At 36.2% G+C, this 23628-nt stretch overlaps 1 protein-coding gene across 16 annotated transcripts in view; it reads right to left on the reverse strand.

The window, feature by feature from the left end:
- LCORL (ligand dependent nuclear receptor corepressor like) overlaps positions 1-23628 on the reverse strand; it is a 179209-nt gene that overhangs the window by 13526 nt on the left and 142055 nt on the right. For 9 of the 16 annotated variants that reach the window (XR_010156490.1, XM_009447409.5, XM_009447410.5 and 6 more), the window contains one exon: positions 16662-21484. The exons of 4 other annotated variants lie outside the window; for them this stretch is intronic. Coding sequence is in view for 9 of the 12 variants with exons in the window: in XM_009447409.5 (XP_009445684.4) it covers positions 16662-21484 (4823 nt within the window). In the remaining 3 variants the exon portion in view is untranslated. Of the gene's footprint in view, positions 1-10283; positions 10311-16661; positions 21485-23628 lie in introns of those variants that run through there. 3 more of the 16 variants (XM_063809423.1, XR_010156486.1, XR_010156489.1) reach the window with 3 other exon arrangements.

Here is a 23628-nt window from a genome sequence, read left to right on the forward strand (position 1 = left end):
TTTATTCTACACAGTCTCTTTGGGGGGTCCTCATCCATACTCACAGTTTCAGTCATCAGTGATATCCTAGATGTCTCAACTCCATTCATAGGTTATGCATTACTTATTCAGAAAGGATTTCCCAGACAACTCAACCTAAAGTAGCTCCCCCTAGAAACTCCTTTCTATCATCCAATTTCATTAACACAATTTATCACTGCTTTGTTTTCTATGTTTGTTTTTCTCTCTTACTAAAATACAGACTGGTGAGAATAGAGATCCTTGTTGTTCTTGTTCAGCATTTTATCTGCAGTACTCGGCACATAGAAACTGGACAAATATTTGCTGAAAGAAAAAATATGATTTCTGCTTCTGGCCATGATGAAGTAACAGGGTAGCAGGGACCAGATACGTGGCTTACTGCCTGGAGAGTTTTCAGGCTGCATGATACGGAGAGAACCCCAACAGAGCTTGGAAATATTTCTGAGTTGGGGAGACAGTGACTGGAGTTCACGAAGTCCCAGGTGACTAGAATCTGTGGGTTAGAGTATAGGAGAGACATGGGGGTGGGGGGAGAAAGGAGAGAGAAGGAGACAGACTGATCTGCAGAGGATTTTCCTTGGGTTAAAGATAAATACTGATCAGTGGATAAGTATTTCCCAAGTCTGTGAAAAGAATCAATGAAAAGAACCAGGTAATAATTTTCTGGAGGCTATATATAGCTGGATATAATTGACCTTCTGACACATGGAGCATTTGGTAAAGTCCGCAGGTGGGTACTGGATTGCCTCTATAGTGAGGTCAACTTAGCCCTACCGCAGGGCTTCTTAACATCAGCTTCACTAACATTTGGGACCAGATAATTGTTTTGGGGGGCTGCGCTAGACACTGTAGAATTTTTAGTAGCATCCCTACATTTGGGACCAGATAATTCTTTGTTTTGGGGGGCTGTGCTAGACATTGTAGAATTTTTAGTAGAATCCCTAGACTTTATCCACTAGATGCCAATAGCACCTTCTAAATGTAAGAGCACAAAATGTCTCTGTATATGACCAAATATCCTCTGAGACAAAATCATCCCTGGTTGTAAACTACTGTCTGAGATTAAAGGGTGTTCTGGCTCTGCCCAACAATGCTTAAGATATGAAAGAATCAAGATATTTCTCAATAAGTTAACAGTGTCCCAGAACAGAGCCCAAGAACATTTAACATTGCAAAAATCCCAGCTCACAATAATATAAAATTCACAATGTCTGGCATCCCACTGAAAATTACCATGCATGCATGCATGCAAAAAACATATATGATCCATAATGAGGGGAAAATCATTAAAGAAATAGATAAATAAATAACACAGATTGTGAAATTGGTACATGAGGATGTTAATGGAGATATTTTAAATACACTTCATAAGTTCAAGAAGTTGAAGAAAGCATGAGCACGACGTGGACAAATATTGTAGATATAAAGAATACTGAATTTGAACTTCCAGAGTTGACATACCACTTACGAAATAAAAAATATCCTAGATGGTATTAATAGCAGATTAAACAATGCCAAAGAAATGATTAGTGAACTTAAAAACACAGAAATAGTAATATGCAGAATTAAAATAAGGAGAGAAAAAAAAAAAACTAAACAAAAGTGAATCGCGTATCAGTGACCTGTGGGATAAATACATGTGATTTATATTCCAGAAGGAGAGGAGAGTGGAGAGGGACAGAAATACATTTAAAGAAATTGGCCAGGCGCAGTGGCTTATGCCTGTAATCCCAGCTCTTTGAGAGGCTGAGGCAGGTGGATCACCTGAGGTCAGGAGTTCGAGACCAGCCTAACGTGGAGAAACCCTGTCTTTACTAAAAAAAAAAAATATATACAAAATTAGCCAGGCATGGTGGGGCATGCCTGTAATCCCAGCTACTTGGGAGGCTGAGGCAGGAGAATTGCTTGAACCAGGGAGGCGGAGGTTGCGGTGAGCCAAGATTGTGCCATTGCCCTCCAGCCTAGGCAACACGAGTGAAACTCCATCTCAAAAGAATAATAATAATAATAATAATAATAGCTAAAAAATGTCTAAATGTGATTAAAAATATAAACTGACATATTCAAAGAGTTCAACAAACTCCAAGCAGAGAAAACATAAAGGCAACCATGCCAAGCCCTTTCATAATCAAACTGTTGATAACCAGTGATAAAGAGAAAATCTTAAAAGCACCTGGTGGAAAAAAGAACATACAGAGGAGCAAATATAAGAATGCCATACCCATCTTCTGAAACCATACAAGCAAGAAGCAAGTAGAACAATATCTGTAAAGTACAGTGTCTGGCTTAGGATGATTTAACTTAGAGTTTTTCAACTTTACAGTGGTGTGAAAGTGATAGGCATTTAGCAGAAACCATGCTTTGAGTACCCATACAACCATTTTGTTTTTCAATGTCAGTATTCCATAAGTTACATGAGATAGTCAACATTTTATTGTAAAATAGGCTTTGTGTTTAATGGTTTTGCCTAGCTGTAGGGTAATGTAAATGTTCTGAGAATATTTAGGGTAGGTGAGGCTAGGCTACGATGTTAGATAGGTTAAGTGTATTAAATGAACTTTTGACTTACAGTATTTTCAACTTACAAGGGTTTATTGGGAAGCAGCCCCATCATAAGTTGAGGAGCATCAGTACTAAGAGAAAAATATGGTCAAATCTGATATCCATATTCAGGAAAAATATATTTTAAAAAATGTGATATACAGACTTTTATAGATATACAAAGGCAGAGTGAATTAATCAACAGCAGACGTGCACTACAAGAAATGCTAAAGGAGTTCATTCAGGTAGAAGGAAAGATATGGGATAGAAATCTGGATCTGTCCACAAGAATGAGGAGCACTAGAAACGATAAATTCATGGGGAAAATATTTTCCTATTTTAAAAATCTCTGAATGATAACTGTGTAAAGAAAAAATAGGAACAATGTACTATGAGGTTTATAACATTTACAGAAGTAAAAGCACAAAGACTTGGAGAAGAAATGCAAATGTATGGTTGTAACAACTTCAGTAAAGTTTCAGGATACAAAATCAATGTACAAAAATCTGTAGCATTGCTATACACCAACAACAGTCCAAGCTGAGAACCAAATCAAGAAAGCAATCCCATTCACAATAGCCACAAAAGAATAAAATTTGTAGGAATTTATTCTTCATTCTTAGGTATGGCTAACCAGAGAGGTGAAAGATCTCTACAAGGAGAATTACAAAACACTGTTCAAAGACATCAGAGATGACACAAACAAATGGGAAAACATTCCATGATTATGGGTAAGAAAAATCAATATTGGGATAAGAAAAATCAATATTGGGCCATATTGCCAAAAGAATTTTAGAGATTCAATGCTATTCCTATCAGACTGCCAATGACATTCATATGGAACCAACAAAGAACGTGAATAGCCAAGGCAATCCTAAATAAAAAGAACAAAGCTGGAGGCATCACATTACCTGACTTCGAACTATACTACGAGGCTACTGTATTAGTCCATTTTCACACTGTTGATAGAGACATACCCGAGACTGGGCAATTTACAAAGGAAAGAGGCTTAATGGAGAACCTACAGTTTCACATGGCTGGGGAAGCCTCACAATCATGGTGAAAGGTGAAAAGCATGTCTCACATGGTGGCAGACAAGAGAGCTTGCGCTGGAAAACTTCCCCTTATAATAACCATCAGATTTTGTGAGACTTACTATCACAAGAAGAGCATGTGAAAGACCTGCCCCCATGATTCAATTACCTCCCACCAGGTCTCCCACAACACATGGGAATTCAAGATAAGATTTGAATGGGGACACAGCTAAACCATATCATTTTGCTCCTGGACCCTCCCAAATCTCATATCCTCACATTTCAAAACCAATCATGCCTTCCCAACAGTCCCCCACAGTCTTATTTCAGCATTAATTCAAAAGTCCACAGTCCAAAGTCTCATCTGAGACAAGGCAAGTCACTTCTGCCTATGAGCCTGTAAAATCAAAAGCAAGTTAGTTACTTCCTAGATACAATGAGGGTAGAGGCATTGAGTAAATACAGCCATTCCAAATTGGAGACATTGGCCAAAACACAGGGTCTAAAGGCCCCATGCAATTCCAAAATCCAGCAGGGCAGTCAAATCTTAAAGCTCTAAAATGATCTCCTTTGACTCCATGTCTCACATCCAGGTCACGTTGATGTAATAGGTGGGTTATCATGGTCTTGGGCAGCTCCACCCCTGTAGCTTTGCAGGGTATAGCCCCCCTACCCTGGCTGCTTTCATGGGATGGCTTTGAGTGTCTGAGGCTTTTCCAGGTGTATGGTGCAAGCTTTTGGTGGATCTACCATTCTGGGGTCTGGAGGACGATGGCCCTCTTCTCACAGTTCCGCTAGGCAGTGCCCCAGTAGGGACTCTGTGTGGGGGCTCTGACTCCACATTTCCCTTCTGCACTGCCCTAGCAGAGGTTCTCCATGAGGGCACTGCCCCTGCAGCAATCTTTTGCCTGGGCATCCAGGCGTTTCCACACATCTTCTGCAATCTAGGCAGAGGTTCCCAATCCTCAATTCTTGACTTCTGTGCACCCACAGGCTCAACAGCATGTGGAAGCTGCCAAGGCATTGGCAGCTTCCACCCTCTGAATCAACAGCCTGAGTGAGCCGTACCTCGGCCCATTTTAGTCACAGCTGGAGTGGCTGGGACACAGGGCACCAAGTCCCTAGACTGCACACAGCACGGGGACCCTGGGCCTGGCTCACGAAATCACTTTCTCCTAGGCCTCTGGGCCTGTGATGGGAGGGGCTGCTGTGAAGACCTCTGCCATGCCTTTGAGACATTTTCCCTGTTGGCTTGGAGATTAACGTGTGGCTCCTCATTAGTTATGCAAATTTCTGTAGCCAGCTTGAATTTCTCCTCAGAAAATGGGTCTTTCTTTTCTATCACATTGTCAGGCTGCAAATTTCCCGAACTTTTATGCTCTGCTTCCTTTATAAAACTAAATGCCTTTAACAGCACTCAAGTTTCCTCTTGAATGCTTTGCTGCTTAGAAATTTCTTCCGCCATATACCCTAAATCATCTTTCTCAAGTTCAAAGTTCCATAAATCTCTAGGGCAGGGGCAAAATGTTGCCAGTCTCTTTGCTAAACATAACAAGAGTCACCTTTGCTCCAGTTTCCAACAAGTTCCTCATCTCCATCTGAGACCACCTCAGCCTTGACCTTATTGTCTCTATTGCTATCAGGCTTTTGGTCAAAGCCATTCAACAAGTCTCTAGGAAGTTCCAGACTTTCCCACATTTTTCTGTCTTCTTCTGAGTGCTCCAAACTGTTCCAACCTCTGCCTGTTACCCAGTTCCAAGGTTGCTTCCAGATTTTCAGGTATCTTTTCAGCAGCACCCCACTCTTGGTACCAATTTACTGTATTATTCCATTTTCATGCTGCTGGTAAAGACATACCTGAGACTGGGCAATTTACAAAGGAAAGAAGCTTAATGGAGAACCCACAGTTTCACATGGCTGGGGAAGCCTCACAATCATGGCAAAAGGTGAAAGGCACATCTCACATACTGGCAGACAAGAAAAGAGAGCTTGTGCAGGAAAACTTCCCCTTATAGTAACCATCAGATTTTGTAAGACTTACTCACTATCACAAGAAGAGCATGTGAAAGACCTGCCCCCATGATTCAGTTACCTCCCACCAGGTCCCTCCCACAACACGTGGGAATTCAATATGAAATTTGAGTGGGGACAAAGCCAAACCATATCAGCTACAGTAACCAAAACAGCATGGTACTAGTACAAAAGCAGACACATAGACCAATGGAACAGAAAAGAAGGCTGAGAAATAAAGCTGCACATCTACAACCATCTGATCCTTGACAAAGCTGACAAAAACAAGCAATAGAAAAAGAAGTCCCTATTCAGTATATGGTGCTGGGATAACTGGCTAGCCATATACAGAAGATTGAAACTGCACTCCTTCCTTACACCATATACAAAAATCAACTCAAGATGGATTAAGGACTTCAATGTAAAACCTCAAAGTATAAAAACCCTGGAGGATAACCAATGAAATACCATTCTAGACACAGGCCCTGGCAAAGATGTCATGATGAAGATGCCAAAAGCAATTGCAACAAAACCAAAAATTGACACATAGGACCTAATTAAACTAAATTATCAATAGAGTAAACAGACAACTGACAGAATGGGAGAATATTTGCCAACCATGCATCTGGCAAAGGTCTAATATCCAGAGTTTATAAGATGAACTTATAACAATTAATAAGCAAAAACCAACCACATTAAAAAGTGGGCAAAGGGGTCGGGCATGGTGGCTCACACCTGTAATCCCAGCACTTTGGGAGGCCGAGGTGGGTGGATCACCTGAGGTCAGGAGTTCGAGACCAGCCTGGTCAACATGGTGAAAACCCATCTCTACTAAAGATACAATAATTAGCCAAGCGTGGTTGTGGGTGCCTGTAATCCCAGCTACTTGGGAGACTGAGGCAGGAGAATCACTTGAACATGGGAGGTAGAGGTTGCAGTGAGCTGAGATTGTGCCACTGCACTCCAGCCTGGGCAACAGAGTGAGACTCTGTCTCAAAAAAACAAAATATGTGAGCAAAGGACATGAACAGACACTTTTCAAAAGAAGACATTCACGCAGCATATGAAAAAATGCTCAATATCACTAATCATTAGAGAAATGCAAATCAAAACCACAATGAGATACCATTTCTTATTAGTCAGAATGGCTATTATTAAAAAGCCAAAAAAATAACAGATGCTGGCAAGGTTGTGGAGAAAAGGGAATGCTTATACACTGCTGGTGGGAATGTAAATTAGTTCAGCCATTTTGGAAAGCAATGTGGTGATTTATCAAAGAGCTAAAAATAGAACTACCATTTGATCCAGCAATCCCATTACTGGGTATATACTCAAAGAAATATAAATCATTCTACCAGAAAAGACACATGCACATGTACATTTATCACAGCATTATTCATAATAGCAAAGACATGGACTCAACCTAAATCCCATCAATGGTAGAATAGGTAAAGAAAAGGTGGTACATATAGACAACGGAATACTATGCAGCCATAAAAAGCAATGCGATCATGTCCTCTGCAGCAACATGGACGGAGCTGGAGCCCATAATCCTAAGCAAACTAATGCAGGAATGGAAAACAAAACATTTATAAGCATTCTCACTTTTAAGTGGAAGTTAAATACTGAGTACACATCGACCAAAGAAAAGAACAACAGAAAGCAGGGCCTACTTGAGGGCAGAGGGTGGGAGGAGGGAGAGGATTGAAAAACTACCTATTGGGTAGTATGCTTATTACCTGGGTGATGAAATAATCTATACAACAAATCCCCGTGCCATGCTGCATATGTACCCCTGAACCAAAAATAAAGATAAAAAAAAAATTTTGGCTACCCATGAAGTACTATATTATTATTTGAAGGTAGAACCCTGATAAGTTAATGATGTATACTATAAACCCTATAGAAACCACTTTTTTTTTTAAAACAGTGTCTCATTCTGTTGCCCAGCCTGGAGTACCATGGAATGATCTTGGCTCACTGCAACCTCCACCTCCCAGACTCAAGTGATCCTCCTGCCCCAGCCTCCCCAGTAGCTGGGGCCACAGGCACGTGCCACTACACCTGGCTGATTTTTGTAGAGACAGAGTTTCACCATGTTGCCCAGGCTGGTCTTGAACTCCAGGGCTCAAGTGACCTTCCACAGTGGTGGGATTACAGGCATGAGCCGCCTCACCTGGCCAGCAACCACTTTTTAAAAAGCAAATCAGGAGATTAAAAAAATAATAAAACACACTGTATTGATCCAAAAGAAGGCTGGAAAAGAGAAAAAAGGGTGGAACAAATAGTAGGTGGGACAAATAGAAAGATGGCTGATTTAAACCCAACCATGTTAATGGTGACATTAAATGTAAGTGGTCTACTGAAAAGGCAGAGATTGTCACACTGGATACAAAGGCAAGCCTCAATTCTGTGTTGTTTAATAAAAGAGATCATCTTTAAACATGAAGACATAAATAGGTTAAAAATAAAAGTATTGTGAAAAGATACACTATGATAACAGTAGTGAAAAGCAAGCTGGAACAACTCTAGTAGTTATCAGATAAATTAGATTTCAGAGTAAGGAACATTTCCAGGATTAAAGAGGAGGTTAATTTCATAACGATAAAAAAGCCAATTAATAAAAAGTACCTAACAATTCTAAATGCATATGCAACTATTTACAAAGCTTCAAAATACGTGAAGCAAAACCTAACAGATCTGAAAGGATAAAAAGGAAAATACACAATCATAGTCACAGATTTTGATATCCCCCTTTCAAAAATAGAACAAGTAGACTGAAATTCACCAAGATGGAAAAATCTTTAACAGCACTAGCAACCATCTTGCTTAACTGACATTTATAGAACATTTCACTCAACGGCAGAATATACATTATTTTCAAGAACACACAGAACATTTACTTAGATTTGCATAGATTCTCGGCCATATAAAACATCACAAAAAATTCAAAAAGACTGAAATCACAAACAGTATATTAGAATTAAATTAGAAATCAGTACCAGAAATATATCTGAAAAATCCCTAAATATTTGGAAACTAAACAACACATCTCTAGGCAGGGTCTTGCCATGTTGCCCAGGCTGGTCTTGAACTCCTGGGCTCAAGTAATCTTCCTGCCTCAGCCTCCCAAAGTGTTGGAATTACAGGCGTGAGTACTGCGCCCAGCCAACATATCTCTAAATAATCCATGGGCTAAAGAAAAAAATCACAAGAGAAATTAGAAAATATTTTGAATTTAATTAAAATGAAAACACAGCAGAGCAAAATTTGTGATATAGCTGAAGAAGTGTTTAAAGGGAAACTTATAACATTATGTTCATATTAGTAAATAATCTTCCTTCTACCACTATAACACTTACACTCTATTACCAGTGGTTCTCAAAGTGTACTTCCAGGTCCAGAAGCATAAGCATAAGTATCACTTGGGCCCCACCCCATACTCAATCAAACTCTGTAGGTGGATCCGAACAATCATTTTAACAAGACTTGCTGGTGATTCTGATGCACACTAAAGTTTGTGAATCACAATGGTCTAAGTGTGGTTAGGTGTCTTGCCCTACACCCTTCCTTCTTCACAATGCAACCAGGGAGATCTTCTAGAAAGCAAAATCTGATTATGTCATATCTTCCCTGTCCACTTCCAATTTAAATCTCTGCCCTAAGTGCAATGGGGAGCCACTGAAAGTAGACAAACTTCTTGGCATGGCTCATAAGAACTTGTATAGTCTGTTCCTTTGCTTCCTTCTCAATCCTCCCTACATCTGACATCATCTCCTTCTTTCTCGACTAGACACACTGGCCATGACTTTTACCTCTAACCTGCCAAGAATCCCACACCTCAGCATTTTTTCCACATCCAAATCCTTCTTCCTACCCTACTGGTTCTCCACCACTTGGCCTAGTTAATTCCTCCTCACCCTTCACAGCTTAGCTTAATGGCCATTTGCTCAGGGAACTCTTCCTTCACTTGGTAAAACCTCCCAAAATTAAATTCCCATAGCACCACATACTGAGAATGTAACAGATTTGTGTATTTACTCAATGTCTGCCTCTCCAAATAAACTTGAACCGTGAGGGTAGGAACCATATCTGGTTTTGCCCCCACTATTTCGCATGTGTCTAACATACTGCCTAGCACGCAGAAGACAAACACTTTTGAATAAATAAAAAGAGTTTATAGGTACAGGCTTTTAAAATCTAGCTTTCTATGTTTGCATAACACAGAAAAAAAGTAGCAAATAAATGCATTTTCCAGGTTGCCTGGAACTGGGAGAAGGAAAAAGAAGCCAAGGTCTGGTTTAAATAAAACAAACACAAACAAGAAAAAAAAAAGTGGCAAGATGAAATCATTCAGACACCTACCCTTGCCTTTTTTGTTTGTAATTAAACTATAGGTGAATTCACTAGGCTTAACGTTACGATAATCACAGAATGCTCAGCTCCATGACAAGAAAACTGTTACTGCCCAGGAAAAACGAGAAGAAAAAATGGTAGTTAGGAGAGCTGAACTAAGAATTTTGAATTCTTAAGAAATAAAGAAGGAAGAAAAAAGGAAAAAGAGAACATTTAGACCTTGAGGCAGGAATTTATCATGGTGTGAGGCATTGAAACCAATCTCCTTCTAGCAGGTGGTAGCAGCTGGTTAAAGAAGAAAAGGGTGACCCTTGAACTTACCTCAGATAGAGAAAGCAGGTCTGGAGGCTGCAGGGAGAGAATAAAGATTTACAAAACAGAATACAACTGGTGTTCATGGCTCCCCCAGCACCACTCTGCTGGATAAAGACAGATATTGACCCGTAAAGATCAAACAAAACAGAACAGCTAACATGTCAAATACATTGTATTGTGTTGAGGGAGCGAGTGTTGAGGAAGAAGTGGATGGGGTGTTGGGGACGAACAAGATAGGATGACCTTAATATATTTTTTAAAAGCCAACAACTTATTTTTTATTTTTTTCAAGCCACACCGTATCAAAATTGTAGTGATATCAACAGAGTCGGCAAACTTTTCTGCAAAGTGCCAGGTAGTAAATATCTTAGACTCTGTAGGCTTTATGGTGTCTGTTGCAACTATTCAGCTTCTGCAGCACAAAAATAGCAATAGGCAATATACGAGTGAATGAACATGGCAGTGTTCCAATAAAACTTTATTTACAAAATAGGCCATGGGCCAGACTTCCCAATTTAGAGAATTAAATCTATGTCTGAAAATAGTTCTGTTCTCTACAACCACCAGTATGTGGAATCAGCCAAATTATGTTTCTTTTACTAATTATGTTGCCAAAGTAAAAACTTGAAATATCTTCTAGATAAATTCCTTGAGTTCCTTTGTGACTTGAACATCTAACACAACACCTGATACATCAAAAGAAAAAGTATCCAATGTTTGTTAAATAAACTGAATGACTTTCTGAGAAAGATATGAGGCAATTAGTAAAACAGAATATCCTGAAAACTCAGTAATAGTTGAGAAAGCAATGGAATATAAAATATTCAAGAAAAATTCTAAGAAAAAACATCAAGACAAAGATTGTTTACCTGTTTTACATTTTCACAAAATATTACGGCAAAAGTTAGAGACTCTTTAAAACCTAAACTCTTCTCTTAATTCCTAAGAAAATTACAGGGGAAAAACTCATATATAAACAGAATGTATCTTTATTAAAAATTCCTCAGGGAGGTTGGGTGTAAAAAAATTCCTAATTTCATTAGAATACTTTAACAGAATCAAATCTTAATAGTTTTACTTAAAGTAATCATTTACTTTTATCTTGTGTTCAGTGTTCAAAATATGTGTTAAAATGCTCATAAGCAAGATCAGAGGAGTATGTATGGTTAGTCTTGCTTTCTGGTAGTTGAAGGAGTATATTACTTAGTTAAAAATCAGCCACCAGTTACAAACCTGTGTGAAAACCAGAATTCTGAATGGGAAAAATGTAAATTCAGTTATTTTTGACGACAGATGGCAAAATAGAAGAAGCTGACAAACTTTTTTTTTTCAGTCATCTCAGAATTCGATTCAAAGTGTCAACTGAATTCAAAATTTTTATGGGAAAATTTAATGTTTTAGGATGACTACTATTATTACAGGAGCTTCAAGACCACATTAGGTTATTTGATTCTTAAAAGTTTACTCAGAGGTGTCCAGAGTCAGCTTATTTATATCAAGATGTTTATCAATTAGGAAAAGATATACACCTGCTTTGGGAACTCAAAAGATACTGACATTAAAAAGGTCTATATTATTTCCAACAGTCGCACTCCATTTTTAGGCCATTATCATCTCAAAAATCATCTCTTGCAACTGACCTTTCACATATCACATTTCCCATCCTCCACCCCCTGGATCTATATTTGTGCTACTATTAGAAAAGATTCTCTAGAACTCTGCTTTGATCATATAGCTTCTCACTATCCACAGAACAGATATATTCTTGGCTCGATCTCTTTTGTCCTGTCATCCCCACGTGGTGAACTTGACTATTATTAAATCTAAGGGCCCACCTTTCTCCAGGCTTACATTCTGGCAGCTGAGATAAAACCAGTTGTTCTATCCTATATTTCTTGAGACAGCTATTTCAAACCTTGTCCATATTCCCCAATTACCCAATCCCACATACTACTCTTGATTACCTCTTGATTCATAGAAAATGGACTCTAATATCTCAGGATTCTGCCCACAAATTACCGATTTGCCTTCCCACATATTGTTCCCACTACCCCCCCCCCTTTTTTTTTTTAGAGAAAAGTGACCCTTTTGGCTAAGACCAATCTCTCTAACCATGTCCTAGATCCTATACCCAATAATCTACACAGGGGCTTCACTCCATTTCCATTGGTTGCCATCTCATTTCTGTATCTTCAATTGTTTATTCCCTATTGGCTTTTTTCCATTAGCATGTAAATATATATCTTTTAAACCTGTCTTCAACCCCGGCTTAATCTAGCTAACCTTTGTATATTCTCTCCATTCATGGTCAATTATAGTTTTCTGTGCTAATTTTCTTTCTCTTCCTTCATTTAACTCATCTAGCCTTGAATATGACTTGTGGCTCTGTTAGTCCACCAAAGCTACTCTTTCCCAACAACTAAGATAAACTCTTGTTGCTATATTCAATGGAATCGTTTCAGGGCTCATCTTAGTTGACTTCTTATCAACAGTTTACATTGCCTTCTCCCTTCTTACAACACATTTCCATTCACCACATTCTCCAGGCTTTCCTCTTACCTCTCAACTACTGTCATCTGTCTCCTTTTGTATACATCCTTCCTTTTTCCTAAATCTTTGAGGCTCTGACTCCCTAGGCTCTTTCAATCTTACAATGAGTAATCTCATTGTAATCTCTTCCACTCTCATGGTTTCAGTTATTTGTTGATTCACAAATCCTTATTTCAGCTCAGGCCTTTTTCTTGGGAAACAGATCCGTATGTTTAGGAAGCATATCCATAACTGCTTCCTAACATCCTTTCTTGGATATCCCACTGAACAACTCAAATTTCTCACATCTAAAGAGCATTCTATCTTAGTAGATCTTACTATCCTCTACCCAGATGTTCAAGGCAAAAACCTGGATGTTCTCCCTTTTTTCTTCTAATCTTTAAGAGATTGATTTTACTTTATAGATCTCAAATCTATTCTTTTCAATTACTGCTACTATTAGGGCTTAAAACATTTTTTGTTTCATTATGTGATGCTGACCTCACAATATGGGCTATGCTTCCCTCAGTAGCTTCATTGTTTTACCATTTTCCCACTCCCTCCTGATCCATGATTCCTATTTTATGCCTCAGTTCTGATAAATTACTCAATATTCCACATATGCTTGCTCTTTTCTTAAAAAAAATTTTGAGACACCTAGGTTGGAGCGCAGTGGCACAATCATGGCTCACTGAAGCCTCGACCTCCCAGGTTCAAGCAAGGTGTGGGCTACCACACTTGGCTAATTTTATTTGTTTGTTTGTTTTGCAGAGATGGGGTCCCGCTATGTTGCCCAGGCTGCTTGCTCTCTTTTGTCATCCAAATTTTCCACATCGTTTGCAACTGCCTGAAAACACTCCTCTTCCAACTTCTACTACATCGGCCTCCTTCAAGCCTCAGCTTAGATGCAACAATGTAGGAAACCTTGCCTAATTCCCTAAATCTGAGTTCAATTTCTCTTTAATGTGCTCTTACAATCCATCGCTCTCTCTCTGATCATAGCAGTCATCATCCTTCTACTGGAATTGGCTATCCATTTTTCTATCCTTCATGACATGGAGGAACATATAAGAGCAACAACCATGACTTTAACCATTCTATCCCCTTAAGGCATATAACATCCCACTTAAAAAATGAAATACATTCTATTTACTGAATAAATGATGTAGCTCTTGTTTTCTCCCTTAGATGGAAAGGAACTATTTGAACCTTCCACAGTGCCTAAGAGCATATTGTAGACATTCATTAAATACTTGTTGAAGTAAGAATAGAATGGGATTGCATTTTTCTGCCTCCTTTCCATGTGCACACTTGATATATACAGCAGTACAAATGTGGTGAAGTATAAATTTAAAAACTCATAAATTATATCTGGACAGTTCATCTCAAAATGTACAAAACAAGATATTTGTGATAGAAGCAAAACTTTTCATCAACAGAAATATTTCAAAATCTCATATACACTGCCTTAGAAATTTTTCTAGAAAAGTCTGGTTGTTAAGTCTCTTAAGTCTCCAGTCAGTAATTTATTCTACAAAGAAGAAAAACACATATAAAACTAATAATGAGGTTTAGCATCATTTCCAAAAAGGCAAAAAGAAGTATGAGATACCAAGAATAATGAGAAAAAAATAATACTTTAAAAATCAGATAAATATTAACAAATATTTCTATAAATACAACTTTATAAAAATAACGTCCTTGTTGATTGACTAAAAAAAAAGAATGTTAAAAAATAAAGAAGGAAAGTTATCAGTGAAAGATAGATAAAACTTTAAGCAGAACAGGAAATAGTACTAGTAATTTTAAAAATGAGAAAGATCAAAAACAGCTCTTCAAATGATACTAAAAATTTTAAAACTGCCCAAAAGGATTTTGAAATTAATTTGAAAAAGTAGTCACTAGGCATCTTCCATCTTATTTTTTCTAGGATGATTTCATATTTAGTGGGGGTAAATAGTCACATTAAAATAAGCTTGATATTTATTTCTTAGGAAGATACAATGATTAAGAAGCTAAAAGGACAAAATACGGTTCTGTTGTAAAATGAATTAATGCATTTACTTCTGGTTAACTGTAACAGCATGATATGAGGATGATATAAAGAATTAAAAATGAAGCTTTACATTTTATTCTCCATTCATGACAGTCTTTAAGAATTATGTGTGTATATTTTCAGATGAATTATAATAAAAAAAAAACCACTATCAGGTTTTTTTGCCTCTCTTTTTCCTGACATGGCATTTGATATTTTTAGTTATCCCAAGAACAAGAAACAGGGCACTTTTTAAAGTCTTGATTCATCGTTTACAATAGAGAATCTACTTTGGCCAACCTTTAAAATTTTAATCATTGCATGTTAGATATTTGAAATTTTAATCACTACTTTCTGAAATAGGCTTTAAAGTTATATAGTTGAATAACTGAATCTTGGGGGTCATAAAATCATTAACTTATTAAAAATCAAGAATTTACTGCTTTTACTATTTTAATATAAGACCTGATACTACCTATTTTAGCTTTTAAACAAGTTTTAAAAAGAGTAGTAAAAATAAAGCCAATACTTCCCCAACTCCCCCAAAAACACCCCTAAAATATATAATGATGCAACTATATAATATCTTTAAATTTCCAAATGTAAAATTTCTTTCATGTTAAGCAAGTAATCAACAAGTACTTCCATACTCCTCAATATCCCTCATTGTCCAGTACTTATCGATACGAAGAGCTGGAAATGGCTACACTGGCAACTATAGTGTTCCTATATTATTTTTACTAGGTTTTATAGCAGGGGTGTCTAATATTTTGGCTTCCCTCGGCCACACTGGAAGAATTGTCTTGGGCCACACATAAAATACACTAACAATAGCTGGTGAGCTACAGAGACAAAAACAAAAACAACAACAAAAAAACACAAACAAATCTCATAGCGTTTTAAGAAAGTTTACAAATTTCTGTTGGGTCACACTCAAAGCAGTCCTGGGCTGCATGTGGTCCACGGGCTGTGGGTTGGACAAGCTTGTAGGGTCCCTGAGTCTCCCTGAGGCACCAACATCCGGTCAGTATAACTGAGTAAACGATGTAATTGTTTGCTAAGGTAATTCTGGTTTGCATTTTGAATTTGGCATTACCTTAACAATAACTTGTATATGATTCTCTTTTGCTAGTTATGGATTACCTGTGAAAAAGAATCCTCATCTTTATATCTGTGGAAATGAGCTCAATGTCTGATATCAAAAAAACTACTCAACAAGTTTGCTGATTTATTTTTAAAAATATTGTTGCTCTACCACTCTTCAAATCATCAGTCTTAAAGTGAGCTCCAAATGACATAACAACTTGGTGGGTGATGTGAGATTAGGATTATCCTAGGATATGTTACAATCTATCAATTTAACAGATAGTCTTTACTTTTTTAAAAACATGGTCTCATAGTTGTGGTTGATTTCTCAATTGAGTAAATATTTACTAGTTTATAGTGTGGTACTTAATTTTTAGTTAGTTACTTGGTTATATTTATCTGTCAAACTGCTTACTGCTTTTAATAGATCTACCAAATGCAAAAGGAGATAACATCTACATTATTAAAATAATATATTTTAAAGATGATTTCTATGTCTCTACTATATATATTTTTATTTGTGTGAAATCCTGGACATATTAAGAGGTGGGGAAGCGCACTGGTACATTTAGCAGCACCTAATTTCACGAGTTTCATACTAGGTGCCAAGAAATTAGGTTGTCCAAATATTTTGGAAACTAATTAAAACTGAATCAGCTGTTCCTTTTCTACCTGTTATACTTTACTCAAGGCACCTACAATGAAACTTTAAAATTAAGTAGAGAAGAACTTACCTAGGGATTTGGAAAAATAGTTTGCCATTTGTCCACTGTTGCAAGACTGTCGTTTATGTCTTTTTGTTGACATTTCTGTGGTCTTCCATGGAGGTCTTTTTCTTTTGTTCAAATTGCTAAGAACTTCAAAACTATCAGGATTCTTGTCAAAGTTAACACATTTGCTTAATTTACTATTGCCAAGATGGTCAGCAAATTCATCAGCTGAAGGATTATTTGCTTTAGCATTTTCTATTTCTTTAGATTGTTTTTTAAAAGAATTTTGCCTAGCAGAATGAGATCTTAAAGTAAAGCGCTTTGATTCTTCCATATGAGTCTGATGAGTATTTCCACTGTCAGTAGATTCAGGAGAGTAAATGATTGTATTTAGCTTAAAAGTATTTCTGTGTTCAAGACAGTTGAGCTTCCTCAAAAATATTCTACAGTCTTTTAAGGTTTTTGACCTCCAACTATTAGGACATACATTTTCTAGTCTTGGTCCCTTTTGAAAGTCTTTTTGGCTGCAATTTGTTCCATTCTCTTTTGCTTCTGACTTAAATTTATTCTCAAAACTAGCATGTATTTTGAAGTCAGGCATTACTACCCTCTGCTGCAAGTCACCCCTGATCTCAGGTGGCAAAACACACTGATTATCTACTATGCTTTTTCCTTGGAGTGGGATGTCAGCATTTGTTTCTCCCTCAGTCTTACTTAAAAATTGGTTCTGGCAGAAAAATCTTAAGTTTCTCCTTTTAGAGTTCCAGTCAACTGTTCCATGGTTGTGCAGCTTTCCCTCTCTTTTCCACCTTTCATGATGCAACCTCTTAAACTCAGTCCTTTTTAATCTAGCTATTGCTAAATTACTTTTCACATTTAAGAGTGGAGAGTTAGCCACTTTATGCAGTATATGCAATTTCTCTGCTGATTTTGAAGGAGAAGAGAGTGCAAATTTTTTAAAGTGCTTTCTGAAGGGGCTGGCATTAAAGTCAGAATATTTGGTCCCTAATTTGATTCCCCTGGTATTTATTACTTCCAAAGGGTTTCGGGCATTTGCTTTTCTAACTAGTGAAAGAGACTGTGTTTCTGTTGTTTGCATAAACCAAGTACAGAGTTCATTCAAATCATACTTTTTCTGAAAAAGCATTTTTACAGGTGAAACTTCAAGTTCTAAAAGACAAGTTTCCAAAGGGCTTGCTACTTTGAAATGATCATTTTCAATGTGTTCTCTTTTTTTATGAATACAATTTTCAGCTTCATCTCCACTTACTTGCACCCAAGCATTTGTTATTTGCTCAAATCTATTGTTCAATTCCTCTAATAAGGAATCATTTGAAGCAGAAGTAGCCCACCACCTGAGCAAAGGGTTTGATGAAATTATAGGATCCAAGGATACTTCAGAAATAGGTACTAATTTATTATCTTCCAAACACTTTTTTGCATTCCGCGAAAGTCTGTTTCTTGGGGTATCTTTGTAAGCTATTTTCATCTTTGAGTGCCTACGTTTTTCCTTCTGACTTTTATTTTTCTGCAAATGCAGTTTATATGATTTATGGAGCAGAGCATTTCTATAAATAAGTGAGCTAGAAGATGCTAATGAATGTAAGAAATGCAGAGATGGTTTTCTATCCCTAATAGAATGTCTCAAAGGTACAGTAGCAATCATACGTTTTGATCCATTTTTAAATATATCAGCTTCAGTGTGCCTTATTTTATCCATTTGAGTGCACTGTTGGTCATACTTTTCTTCAGGCAGATTTTTTCCTGACGTATTATCCTGTTCTAAAGGAGGCAAGCAGCTGCTAATACTTACTTCTCTTTCCTGAGGTGAAGTTCTATTAATAGTCACAGATATGCCAGAGATTTTCACTTTTGCCGGTCTACCAGGCTTCCTACTTATTGCCAAAGGCTTCTGATTTGGTCGAATAATGTTCTTGGAAGGCTGAGGTATCACAGATTTGTTCTTGATGGGTCTCACATATTCAAAGCCAGACCCCAAGATCTCACTTTCAGTAGTCAAGCTTGCTACAGCACTTATTCTTTCACCCAAGTCAATTTTGTCTTCACTAATATTTCTGGGAGTATTATATTCAGTTGGAAAATCACCAGCATTATTGTTTAAAGACATAAGGTTGCTTATGTTTACCCTTCCTTCAGAAACATGCCTTTTAGTTCTTCTTGACCTTCCGTAAATAACAGTTACTGTAATACTCTTTTTATAAATACCTTCTTTTACTTCTGATATGAGACATTCTGGGCTTTTCCTTCCAGCACTAAAGGGCTCATTTTGGCAAACAGTGATGTTTGTTTGATCAATTTTAGGCTTTGGTGGTCTTCCAATTGGTCGCTTAATCTGTTTCACAACTTGGGGACCTATTTTTTTTGGTCTACCTGGTTTTCTTTTAAAAGATGGATCAGTAGCACTGCTTGAATTGTCCTTAGGTTCTTCTTGTGGCTTATCACTATTTATATCACCTATAAACATTGTAGAGGATCCTGCAGTTTCTTTTGCATGACTGAATTTGTTTAGTTCTCTTTGAAAAATATCAGTATCATAATGATTGCAGCGATAATTTTCAGAGTTCGCATTTGAGATATCCTCATTTGTTTCTGTTTTTTCTTCAGTTACGTGATGGGTTGTAGGTTTTTCAGAAGGGAGAATGACATTTGAATGGGAAGTGCCAACTGAAGTTAAAGTATATTTGACCCCTTCACTACTTTTAACCTCAGATAAAAACATGAGTTTGATAGGACTAGAATAGTTGGAAACAGATGAACTTTCAGTACCTTCATATTTTGCTGGTACATTTTCAACACTGGAAATCAAGTGACCCATATCTAAAATAGATGACTTTTTCAGATTTTCAAGTCTTTTGTTATTCAAATCCACTGTAGGCATGCAATGACTTTTGATAATATTGCCGGATGCTACCACAGATTTTGATAAGCTCTGTTCTTTGCATGTCATTCTATTTAGAGTAAGAGTCATATTTCTGTCAGCATGTTGGTCTTTACCATCAATTTCTATCAATTTCTTGGATGCTTTATATCCTTCTGATAATGGCTTATTCCAGGATTTTTTGGCTATACTTATTGTATCTTCCAAACGCTTCACAACCACTTGTAAATTAGAATTCATTGCAATTTTGTTTAGGTCTATATTGTGTGAGCTTTCAATGTGAATATTTTTCACTGGATCGTTTTTTGTTGTGGATTCGGATACTTTTTTGGCTTTAGGGGATTTTTTAAAAACATAATTATTTGTTACATATATAGAATACCACCCTGGAGGCACAATATTTCGTTTAGTTCTGCTCAAAAGTCCAGAAGCATCATTTCTCAAAAGAGTTTGAGTATTACCTAACTTTGGATTTTTCCTATCATTTTGCAAAAATTGTTTTCCATCTGCAGATTTCTCCTGTGGCTTTCTTATGCTCATTTTCTCAGGGGAAGTTGTTTTAAAGCTTTCTGAAAATTCATTAAAAGACAAGTTAGTTTCTGAACTATGAAGAGGTAGTTGCAGTGACTGTAATGCATAATTTGGTGAAAATGATGTTTCAGCATGATTTTTATCTTGAAGTCTTTTAGAATTTTGTAAAGAAGCCCCTTGGTCATGATAGAATTCTCCTTTGTCTGATGAAGATATCTCATTGTTTTGTGTCAATTTCCTTGAACTTTTTTCGGTGTATTTTTTTCTTGTAAAATTTTCATCAAGACTAGCAAGTTCTCTCTTTATCTGTAAAGACTGCCTTCTAAACATGGGTGAATCAGAGGAGTTGCGCATTGCAAATAAAGTTTCTTGACGCTTTCGAAATCTTGTCTGAATAATTTTATTTTCTACCTTTTTATCATGTTGACTCAATAATTCCATAAAACTATAATCACTGGCTTTTGCATTATGCAAGAGAGATGTTATGAAATCTCCCAATTTTAAGTCATTATATGTATTATAATCACTGCTAGATAATTTTACAAGGCTTGTCATATCCGTGGTTTCTATTGATTTTAGTTTTTCATTAATGCGATCCATTAAATCTTGAAAAATTACAGCAGTTTCACCTTTTTCATGATTTGTAGTAGAATTATTGCTGTCATTTGAGAGTAAAGAATAAGAGTTACTGGATTTTTTAGTTTTAAGTATTTTATCTTGATGATCACTCTTATTGCTGCTTATTTCTGCTGGTGTGAGAGATGGAGGCTGGTTAATGTTTGCTTCAAGTTTGTTATTTTCTAAGGCTGAAATCTCTGAGATGACGTCTTTCAATTTTTCAAATCCTTCAGTTTCTACAGGTGATAATGGTGGGGGTGAGGGACTTCGAGATCTACAGGCATCTTTAAGAGTGACTGAAAGATCACATACTTCCTTTGACAAAAGAGGACTACGAAAGGCTGATCTTGTAGAGTGAATGTTTGGTAACAGTCCAGAACAGCACCTGTGAGAATTATAACTGTCTGCAATTCCTCTATTCACTACTGGCTTAACGTGTTCAACAGTTACAGTTTGGCAAGATAAACAATGTAAATCTTTAATACAGACTGGCAGAGGTTCTAAACCAGGGCTTTGTTTTTCGTTTTGTAAACAACCTCTTTCTGCCAGCCTATATTCACAACTACAGAACAGACCATATAAATCATCTTCGATTAAGGGCTTTTGAGATTCTGAAGACACAACACATGATGTATTACAACAGCAAAGAGAAGCAGCATTCTGCTCTTGGACTAGAAATTTCAACATAGCCAAAACTTGTTGCTGGTGATGTATGCACAAAGATTCCAAAACTTTGTTTAATGCTGATTTTCTTTTTTCCATTTTAGTAGCTTCCTCTGATTTTGCATCAACAGTTGAACTAAAAATAAAAATCAAACAAAAAATGAATTGCAGCAAAAATACCACTATAAGGAGTTATAATTTTAACAGTGTTTGAAAAAAGATATTTTGGTATTGCTGGACTCCTGACTCCTAGAGAGCTGCAATAACGGCATTTTGATTATTGTTTAGCAAAAATATAATGAAGCACGGATAATTAATTTCCTATGACAAAGTATAAGTCAAAGCAAAGCCCTATTTTTGCAATATAAAAGCTGATGATTATACATATGATTACATTTATATATTGTCTGTTTTTAATGTATTAAGAATATTTAATGGAAAGTGCTTCAGAAGGAGTTAAATTTTTATGAAGTAGCCATTTTATATTCTGATACATAATTATCAGTCTACATTAGTGCAAATAAGGAAAATAAAATGTAGGAGTACAATCTTTATTTAAAATAGATATTTTTTCCAAGGCAGTGAAAATAATAAAAGCTTTCCATAATCACAAGGAAAATTAAGGGATTTAGATTTTATGTAAATAAGAGAATGTCTTTCCTAAGATTAAGCTGCAGGCGTTAGCTATTTAAAAATAAAATCTATTTTTAATTGATGTTAAATACTAAAGTAATTTCATAAAAGCTAAAGGCATTACTTACCTAATTATTAAGTTTCAAATGCTGGAAAATGGCCCACTACAGAAACTAATATACATCTAACTTTAACTAAGAACCGGGCTTGCTTATCAACCAATATAGAAGTCTACAAATTTTTTTTTAATCCAATACCAGCAGCAGGAAGAATAAAATATATTTAAAGAGTTCTGTTTCAGAAAAGTATCTATTTTAATTAAACATATCACCAAACTCTGTACATGAAAATTGCCTTTCACTTACAGTTTATTACATTTGTTGTTTTTAATAGTTCCTGATTTCTAGAAATTTTAAGGTTGGAATAATGCTGATTATGAACTACTATTGAAGAATGTATTTCTGTTTAAATACAGAATTATTATGCTCATCTATATTAAAAATTATAAGATTTTTACTTTAAAACAGGAAGTGGAATATTTTTATTTTGCTGCCTAAAACTGATATAGCCTGTTTCAGAGGTAAGTAATATTTCACTTATATTTTATAAAAATTATGTTATTTGAGTAGCAAAAATAAGGAAGCAAATTTTAAACACGTGATCAAAACTTTTCTGGAAATAAAGATAACTTTACTAGATCCATCCAATGTTCCACTAAAACTAGTGATCTGACATAAAGAAGCTATCAAACAAAGTGAGAAGAGATGTGAAATTAAAACAAAACTTTTAAAGTCACTGCCGCCTCTAGACAGATGAAGATAGGACATGATCCCAGTATCCTTTCCTTTTTGAAAATAATTTTTTATAAATTTTGTCATGGTTGGGAGTGTAAAATGATGCAACTGACTCCCAGGATTCAATAACATAGTTTTAAAAAATATATGTAGAGAGCAAGGGTAGGAAGAAATGGTAACTACCAAAGATTACAATATATTTTTTTCCAGCAAATTAAAAATGACTAATTTTCACACAAGCAAAAGAAAACCCAGAATGTTGTGAGAGATGCACTTCAGTAGTTTCTAAAGTGATGTTATGGCATAATAAAGAGAGAATTTACATGTTTCTTGGAAAAATATGTTGTATTTTAAAGATTAATAACTGTTTATAACTCTTCCTGAAATGCTCAAAGGCTTTTTTCTGTTAATAAAGCCAGGTATGTGGCACAAGTAATCAAAACTAATGACTAGTGTTAAGTATTCTGAAACAATGTTATAATACCAACTTGATTAAGCTCACAAAATTACAAAAACCACTGCTTTTTATATCCCTTTTCTGACATTCTAAGCAAAGCTTTTAGAGTTTTCTTATTCAATTTATTAATAATGGAATTTCAAAAATACTATGGTAGCCAGTAATTCCCATCTAATGCTATAAGAACAGCTTAATAAAGGTATAAATTAGATATTCAGATATTAGATTCTATCTTATGTATCAGATATCAGAAACTAAGATCTCAAATTACAGAACTTCACAATATGCTTATTTGGCTTCAAACATTCTCCCCCATATTTCTTGCATGTTAGGATCTTAAAGAAAAACCTAGTAATGAGTAAATAATAGTTGAACACACATATAAGTATCCAGTCT

Source organism: Pan troglodytes, chromosome 3, assembly GCF_028858775.2.
Source record: "Pan troglodytes isolate AG18354 chromosome 3, NHGRI_mPanTro3-v2.0_pri, whole genome shotgun sequence".
NCBI lineage: Eukaryota > Metazoa > Chordata > Mammalia > Primates > Hominidae > Pan > Pan troglodytes.